Source organism: Acanthisitta chloris, unplaced genomic scaffold (genome assembly GCF_000695815.1).
Source record: "Acanthisitta chloris isolate BGI_N310 unplaced genomic scaffold, ASM69581v1 scaffold14168, whole genome shotgun sequence".
Lineage (NCBI taxonomy): Eukaryota > Metazoa > Chordata > Aves > Passeriformes > Acanthisittidae > Acanthisitta > Acanthisitta chloris.
Window position 1 is genome coordinate 23,851 of NW_008685485.1, and position 9,721 is coordinate 33,571.

The following is a 9,721-nucleotide window of genomic DNA, read 5'->3' on the forward strand; positions in this document are numbered from 1 at the left end:
CACTTTACATCATTTAATAAATGAATGCTGATCATTTGACATAATTGAATAAGTAGTTCAGCTCATTCTCTGTACTTCTTGGGTGAAAAATTAGGCTGCTTTTTTATAATCTTCCAGGATGATACTGTTAGATTTAAGAGCTAGGTTTCATTTCTTCTCACAGCTTCTTTATTATCCAGTGTAACTCCATGCTGTAGGAAGAAAACTAGCCCAACTCTGCAAGCTGAATTTTTCAAGCAAGTACATAGCATAACAATAAAACCACCCGCTTCACTGTACTAAAGGGGGGGAAAAGAACAACCCAAACTAACAAAAAAAACCCCCAAAACCCCCCAAAATAACCCAAACACCAAACAAACAAGCAAGCAAAAAGGTTTTACCAGACTATAAAAGTCATAATTTCCGTTAGAGAGTAACTAAGTGATTTAACAATATCTATGAGATGTAGGCAGGGACTAAGTCTTCAATCTCTTTCTAGCAGAAGGAAACAGAATTTAATTTTAAACTGAAATTTAATTCTGAAACAGAATTTAATTTTAAACTGAGAATACAATAGATTTGATGAAGAACAACTCATAATTCAGGATCTGAATGATGTTCTACTCAAAGTTAAATTGAGCCATCATTCACAATAAGGAGGAAAAAAAAAAAGACGAACCTCTGCAAAAAAAAAAAGAAGACAGAAGAAAAGACAGAAAAACTGTTGTTAAAGGGCTGTAATGATGAATTTTACCTTTCAGCATTACTTTTGCATTTCTGACTCCTGTCTCCTAAGAAAGATATCACAGTATAATCACCAATTCACACATGAAATATGTGAATTTCAGTGTACTCTGCAGAGGACTAACCACAGACTGTATTTCCAGCTTTGCACTGGACATCAGTTTCTCCCCTTTAAATCCAAAGCAGCTCAATTTCCAGATGACTGTAAATCATCTGTTGCCTCCCTATACATCTGCTCAGTTTTTCAGATTATGAAATAAAATCTGGCAATTTTTTCAGAATGAAGCATACAATGATTTGATTGCCATGGTACCCAAGGATTTGTGCATCTTATAACACAGAAATAAAGTGCACTTGCTTAGAAATAGGACCACTTTTATTTCCAAAGAAGTTACTCCAGTCTAGAAGTAACTATTCAGACTCAAACCACCCAACCCAAAAGGGCAATAAATCTATTGTTTTGTCTTGTAAATCTCAACAAACAACGATTTCTAGCTGTTGTAAGGTCTGTCTCATGTATCCTTGCACTTATCACCAAGTTTAAGATCTGCTCCTAGAGGTACTTCTAGTATTCAGGAGGAAAAAAATCCCAACAAATTACTAAAGTCATTTCATACAGTTAATGGCCAGAGATATCTTTTGTTTCATATATATCGTATCATTTTCTTAGTACAGTAAGAATAGAGGGAGCCATGCATGATCTTGACTTCCAGCAGATTGAAGACTTTAATGACCTTTAAACTGCAACTTTCTAATTAGTGATGAAGAATATGGGCATTGCCCTTTAAGAGGCTCTGGCCCAGAAGCTGTGAAGGAAGCTGTAAAGTATTGTTAAGAATTGTAAGCAAAAAGGTACTACACATCCACTCCACTCTTCCACTTTCCTTTCTTCAACAAACTCTTTCTTCTTGGGCCAGTTGTGGTCATTTCATTTTCACTGCATCTTTGTAATATCATAGCAATAACTTTGCATTACAAAATATTTGTGTGCCAGGGTACAACGAAGTCCCTATTGTGGTGTTTAATGAGAAAATTCATTCATTGCCTCATGCATCCCATGTCAAGCAACCTGAAAGAAATGTTTCCTTCTGTTATGCTACTCAGAATTGCAACAATTTTCCTTTATTTACTTTGAAATGTTCCTTCTTTGTTTCTTCTTTTAAGAATTACTGACACCTAATGAATTAGTTATCTTTTTTTTTATCTAAATCAATATCATAATTGTTTGAGGTGTTTGGGTATTGTGGATTTTTTTCATGAAGCAGCCCTGCAGTATATTTCATGTCTGATTTTCACATAGTTCAGTTCTGGCATGCTAATTATTAACTATGTCCTCTGGTTTACTTTTTTCTTCCCTCGTGAAAATCAGTGTCCAGTGATTTAGGGCCTGAAATTTGTCATGAGGTACCTGAAATTTGGTAGAAAACTTAAAGGAATAATGATTTAGCTGACTATTACTTTAACTGCTAAGGGAGTTGCTCAGTCCAGCCATTTCTTTTTAAAGCCTGGGCATTTTCCTTATTTCCAGTCTGGTAAAGCCCAGTGTGGTGTGCTTGTAGGTTCTGGAGATTGCCTATATGCGCTTACTAAAGGACAAATCTGCTGGAGTTCCCTTTCTCAGGTCAGTAATGAGGCTTAGTGCATTTCCCAAACAGACACACACATAGAACCACGCACTGCATAGTCCAACACAAGTACAGCAGAGACTTTTCCAGCTCCTCTCTAGACACCAATAGCACTGACATAAACAAGCCTATAAGTAGCCCATATGCTAACCTGGTCCCTTTCAACACACACAGACTGGAGTGAGAACAACAAAAAATGTGTAAGAAGAGGACTTAGTAGGAGCAGGGTAGGCATACCTTAAGAAAAAGTAGTGTATCACTGTTGCTATTCCAGCAGACGTGAGCCCACAAGAATTTTCTGGCAAAAAATAATTGATTCATTCCTTGCTCTGGCATGAAATAAATGAATAAATACAGACAGACATTCTGCCTTTTTAATTTGGGAATTGTTCCTGTGCAACTCCCACGACTCCTACACCTCCTGCTGCATATCATCTTATTAGTTACTCTGTTCCTGTCAAACCTATCTTCACCATCTAGATTGTACACTCATTCCACTTCAAAAACCAACATATATTTTCATTGAAGAGTAGCTCAGTTCATAAACCAGCACTGAAAGTAGGAAAAGGAAAAAAACCAACTTTATTCAAAGGTTTTTTTACTGAAAAACCAAAGCATTTAGTACAAGTTTGAAGGTGGGAGAATCTGCACATTAATTACTCTCCAAGATTCTACCACAGTTAAATACAGTCCAAAGTTCCAGTCATGACCTCACAAGTAGCAAGATATACCTTTTCTTACTGCTTCCCCCACACTCATATACTCTAGTTTGTGTCTGCACATGCTGAAGACCCATACACAGCAATGAAATTTTTCAGATGCAGGGTGCTTATCAAAAAAGAGCTGTGGAAGGACTACTCTAATATCATAACATTAAAGAAAAAAAAATCCAGCAATTATTCATTAGTTCAATTTGCATGCAATCACATTTTTTTTTGAAACTTTTTCTTCCAAAGGAACCACAAAGCAGTACAAAACCAAGGAAACATGCAGCAGGCTTAGCAAAACTGCCAGTGCCTGCAGTCCTGTGGGAAGGTAGATGAGTCCAGAATTTTAAGGTCATAGAAAGGCTGATGCTTCATGAAGATGCCATTGCTGACACCAGCCAACAGCACCAAGAGGCTTAGAGAAGCACAACACCAAAGCACATACAGCACTACAAAATACAATCGATCTTCTAGCTTCTTTAAACAGCCTTCCTGACATAACAGCTCCAGATGGCCTAGGTCTCCTCTGCAGTAAGAATAATTCTGCTTACAGCAGCTTTCAGGGACATAAGCTGGGAGATGCCAAGAAGCAGCTGTGGTCTTTAGCCAGTCTGTGTAGTTGTGGACCCCACAACACTGCAGCTTCCTCTGCATTGCATCCACAGCCGTGCTTCCAGGATGCTGAGAGCATGTCCCATCATGCTGATACACAAGGCAACCCATAGTGCTTTCCAGCTGAGAAGCCATACTAGTAGAGTAGAACTGTGCTAGAACTACTGAGGACGTTTCTATGCAAAGAAGGAGTAGCAGCAAGTACATGAGAGTCCCTTGCTCATTGCAGGAGCTCTTAACAGAAGTAGAGACAGCCAAAAGTCCAATAGGCAGCAAGATAAGTTCAGCTACAAGAGCCAGCCAACCAAGGATAGACAAGCAAGACTCGTGAAATAAATATTTGTAGTTCCTGAACACCAGGATCACGAAAACTCCACCAAAGACCTGAGCTGCAGCACTGCCCAAGAAGATGAAGTCCAGGAACCTCAGCAGAAATTGAGCAAAGGACTTGAGCGAGGCATCCTTATAACACTACAGAGATGGCAACATCACCACAGCCCTAACCCTCCTCTTTCTGGTCACTCCTAGTAGCCCTAATCCTCACCACCACCATTTAAGAGGTTTCCACCCCAGTTATCCAGGTGCAGCAGATGACACCTCTACCCAAAAACAACTTGCAAAGGAGAAACACTGATGGGACTCCTACAGCACTGCTCCCTGCATCAGCTAACCACATGCTGCTGCTGCAGCTTGTTCAGCATAGACTGCAGAAACTGGAGGGTATGTGCCCAGCTTGCTGTGGAGAGTTCTCTTGAACTGTTGTTATTGGAGACATTTGCATTTGAAGGAGGAGGACAGCTATAAAAATGTTGCACTTCTTTAATGTGTTGAAGAGATAAGTCTGGAGAAATAGTCAGGGTGGTAGCCAGCTATGCAGGTTCAGATTGCTTAAACTGCCCAATCCCACAGCAGTAGCCAAAATGGCAAGAAATGCACAAGACAGAACCACCAACAAAGGAATAGTTTAATCAGAGCTATTCAATCAGGAATCTCCACAGGTGACACTCGCCTAAGCCCATTATCCTTCCCAGTTCATTTATCATACGTTGGATTTTATAAGGGCCATAATAATGTTAATAATATTGTGCCTTTTTTTTTACTCAGCAAGAGTTCTCTGTAGATGGTTTCAGTTACTCAAGACACTTGGATGAGAAACCCCTACTATTTCCCACTTGTACCCCTCAGTTTGCATTACCAGTATTTTGCTGACTGCTGTAATGACTGAATGCAAGCAACAGTAAGTACTGTATTAACTTTTCTTTGTATGTAAAGGACCTGAATTGCAAACCTGCTAAATTACTTCACAACAATCCCAAAGGGAACTAACACCACTTATAAGCATTATCAGAAGAACTTTATTACTCCAATTTGTGATACAGATGAGCCAAGCAGGATGGGAAATCTGCATAAGTCTTGCTACAGGTGCCAGGAAGGCAGGTCCCAAGGCCAACAGTGATTTCTTAATCATCTTGATCAAGTCCCCTAACATCTCCTCTGTTTCTCAAGATACAGAGCAGGACTAATAGAACAGGCATACATAAGTGAGAATACAGAGAGATGATCCCCATTTCCAGAAACATGAGCACCTGCAAACCCAGCAGAAAATCAGAATAAGTTGGTGCTTAGATCCCTGGAACACTGGAAAAGTCTCAGCAAAACTGATGATTCCTCATCTGTCAGACATTTTACAAGGACCTTTTGCTGTTATATAGACTATGCGCACAAAGATATTGGGTGGATTCCCATCAAAATCTCTTTCTATGTGCTGTGCAAACAAGTAATTATTTTGGAGTGAGATAAATTGCTTTTATCATTTTTAATCTTTCCAATAACAGCAATTAACGTGGGGTGATTAACTTGTTAAATCTTAACCAAATGCTTCTTTCAAAGCTGCTCTAGGATATGTGTTTTCCTGTAACTGTTCTCTGAAGACTGTGTCTGCCCTCTTTCAGCCTGCTGCTACACCCAGCCCTCCTGCTGTGTTGGATTTGCGGCCATTCACTTACTTTCTTGAATGCTTTTTTTCCCCTCTGATTTCTGTCTTCTGCATCAAAGACAGGAAGAAGGGGAGGAACAGAATTTCCCCTCACATCTGTGCACACAGGCAAGCCACACTGATTTAATCTTTCCACAATGCAGAATAAGACATATCAGAAAAGTGTGAGGAAACCTATGAGAAACATAATAGAAAATACTGTGAGGAATAGTTTGCAAGCTTTGTGATAAACAAGCACATTAACCTGCCTCTTTTTCTTTCTGTCTTCCTTCACACTTATTGAGCTAAATGAGATATTTGGAAATGAGTTACATTATTTACTTTTAGCTTATTCTACATCTATGCTTGTGGCAGAACAAATGGACCAGAGATTGTGAATGCTTGCCTGTTCCTCATGGGAATCAGAAGTACCAACACTAAATGCTGTCTGGGAGCCAGTTCCTAGCCAGGTAAGAACTCTTAGTACCCACTGCCCACTGCAGAGATACAGCGCACTCAGAACCATGCAAGAGCAAATTGCTGCAAAGGGTCTTAACACTGGCAGGGCTGTCTAAAATCCCTCCTCCGCCTTGTGCTACACAATACATAGGCACTTAGGAAAAGAAAGCTTCTGCTGAAAACATAAGACAAAGGACAAGAAAAACAGAATTGGTCCCTAAAGCACCCAAAAGACCTGTCACCCTCAATAGCACTGCTTTTGTGCTAAATAATTTTACATGTGAGCTGACAAAAGCTTGATAAAAGAAATGAGTCAAGGTATCCATGAAGAGACTGTAATGTGACAAAAAGAGTATAGGTATGACAGAACAGGAATGGTCCTCTGTATCCTTTCCAGTGATAAACAGCATAACATGATAAATGCCATCCCTATTTTCTCTGAAGTTTTTTCTGCTTATGAACTGATGAGTATTGAAATTCAAATGTGGGTGTAACAGACAATACATCATAGATAATTTTCTGGAATGCTGCTGAAAGTATAATCCTTCAAGTTAATAAAATGTCAGTTTCTTTTTTTTTTTATACATTGCTCTAGAAGGCTCTGACTGACATTGAATAGCTCTGATGTGCCCAAAAGAGGTCAAAGAGGTTCATTCCATGTGGGTCCAGGAATGGGGCAGGAAAGCCGTCAAGTCAATGTTGTGTTTGTGCAAATGCCACATAGGCAGATGACTAAACTCATTTTGAATGGCTCAGGCTGTCCATACAGATTGATCAAGGAGCTCATCTGAGCTACAATGGGCAAAATTGAAATCGAGATGACCAGCTGGCCTGTTCAGAATTGTGTGAACAAGAAGAAACGTAGAGGTGACAATAGCATGAGAATACAGTTAGACAAGCCCATCTTAGAATAACAGAATCATACAATCATACAACCACATAATGGTTGGGCTTGGAAGTGAGCTTATCAATGACCTAGTTCCAACTGCAATGAGCAAGGAACATTCCACTAGACCACACTAGATAATCTTCTAAGTTTCATACATGCCTTATATAAAAAGAGACAAGTGTGGGGTGTGGCCTGGCTGCTTTCAGCAAGGCTCCAGCATGTCTGGGCTAGTCAGGGGATGTGTTGGGACTTGTTGCGCGAGGGCCTTGGGAGGAGTAGGTGTGGAGATGGGACCCTTGAACAGAAAGCTCCTGCGTGCTGGCTCACCAGTCCCGAGATGGGAAGTTGCTGGGATGTTGCTGGGGGAAAAGACATGTAACAAGTTGTTGTGCCTTAGGTTGACCAACTGGTACACACCTAATGTTTAGAGTACGCCAATCAGCAGGGAATATGCTAAGCAAATGGACTATAAGGATCTGTGAAAAACAACAATAAACGGACATGTTGCTTGCATCAAGCTGCATCCCGTCTCTCCATCGCGGCAGACAAGACCAAAAGCGAGACCCTCAGGCACTGCTCTCATTGTCACAGTGACACAGAAGAACCCTAAAGCTGCTCTGTAAAACAGCTGGCATTTCAGCTGAAACCCATGCACATATGAACCTATGGTAGCTGTACCTTGCAAGTAAAGTTAAAACACCCTGAATGAGGATTGTCTTGAGAGTTTAGAACATTTTTAAAGGTCTTGTTTGATTCAGGCACACTAATAGCATAGCATATGATTTTAAAACCTTACTAAAACACAGAGGTTTTTATCAGCTTCATCTATCTCACTTTTGCATTAAGCTTCCCCACCACTACCCATATTCCTGTCACCTTCACTGAATGGAAATTGGAATGTGACCCAGACAGGCTGTCAGATTCAGAAAAAGTGGTAAATGGCTATCATTGGTATCAATCCTGAGTTCACTGATCCTGACCCTCTCTGCTGGCCCTGGCAGTGTATTTTTCCCAAGCCAAAGAGACTTGACAAACTATTTTTCCAGCTTCCAAGAAAAGCCCTGACTGCACATAAAGTGGCAACAAACAAACAGTAATTTTGGGATGAACAAAATTAAATTTTAAAAAACCAGGAAGAAACAAAACCCAAAGTTTGATTCTTCACAATCAGATCATTCAAGCTATGATGGGTACTCAAAATACCACACAGCAGAAGGACTGGATACCGATCGAAAAGCTGTTTTTAAAAACTGAAATCTGCTGAGTGTATTTGCTCTTTGGAATAATAAAACACTGTTTTATGAAACATGTCATATTACATGATCACTTGGACAGCCCAAATGCAAAAGGATGAACAAGCCTGGTTAGATTCAGAGCCTACAGTTGCAGCCATACACAACTGGTTGCCATAGTAACCAAAGTCAGATGGCCTTGCCTTGCATGAGACTAATACCTCCTACGGAAAGGTTGAAGTAAACAGAGGACATATGATTACCACCTTCTATTCATGGAGATAATGTACTGCCCACAAGAACTGATTTACCATTGTGGAGACATTTGAACTCTCAGTCAGATGTTTACCCCCAGCTCCGTTTGCCAGACCGAAGGCAGCCTTTTCTATGATTGAAGAACCACATCAAATGCTTTCCAGACTTTTGTTTAGTTTTGCTTTAATATTCAAGGTTTTCAATGAGTTGAAAACTAAGTGTCAAAAGTTTGGTGTTTTCATATATTTTCCTCTTTCTTCCCTTTTATGAAGTGAACACAAGAAAAAGACTAAAACCTTTTCCTTTTTTCCTTTTTACATTTTGGTTTCCCTTCCTATTTTTATTTGCCAGTCTGGAATTTCTATGAAATATCTTGTGACTGGGTTGAACACAGACTATCAAAGTTAAAAAAAAAGGAGGTGAAAAACACACTGTATTTATATCACTTTGGAATTTCAGAAGTTGGAGAACAGTTTAAAAGTCATAGAATGGTAAAAGAAAAAAACAATCAAAAGGAAAAGAGAACTTCAATTCTTTTGATAGCTTTTATTATATTGCAGTTGGCAATAAAAACAGGTTTAAGAAAAGGTATTTAGTAAAACCTTAAAGGACAGAACACCAAAATTCAAGCCACCTTGACATTTAAAGTATTTTGTGACTTCTTTTTTCATTGTTTTCAACCATCACTAGCTACAATATTATTGATGTGAATTCAGTGTTCTCATTTGTGCTTGAAACCATATGTCAGGTTTCTGGGCATTTTCTGAAATTACAAAAATACTTCTAATATGAAATAGAGGCCCTTTAGTCGTTAACTCATGAAAATAGCTAACAGATTTCTCTTTAGGGAGGAAGTCAGGAGTGCTTGAATACATTATCTGGAAGTTATTAAAGACCTGACAAGAGGCTTACACTTGTCAGAACTTCCCATGAGTAAAGTTTTTTCTCTTCTGTGTCTCCTCAGAAAAAGGAATCCTCGTAGAATGATTTTTCCTCAAGAGATGGTTTTCATGCAAAATTGGGCTAGAACCCAGCTGGGCCAGCCTTCTCCACTTGCAAAAACTCAGACAGCCTTGGCAATGCATGAATTTTTTACTTGCGACCTTTTTGTCCAATCTAGTTGCACAGCCACAGTACAGCAAATTGTGAATAAAAATTTTGAAATCCGTGTTTCATATTGACATTATAAAATTTATATACAGCATCTGAGACAAATATTTCAAATTACTTTTGTGATAAATCTG

At 39.3% G+C, this 9,721-nt stretch overlaps 1 protein-coding gene across 1 annotated transcript; it reads right to left on the reverse strand.

Annotated features, from left to right (window-relative positions):
* Positions 1 to 3,346: 3,346 nt before the first annotated feature.
* LOC103807072 (tetraspanin-3-like) lies at positions 3,347 to 4,138 on the reverse strand (the record flags this gene model as incomplete). The annotated part of the gene is made up of 1 exon (XM_009079788.1): positions 3,347 to 4,138. A coding segment is annotated over one exon (792 nt), but the record flags the coding sequence as incomplete, so codon positions are not given.
* Positions 4,139 to 9,721: the final 5,583 nt, after the last annotated feature.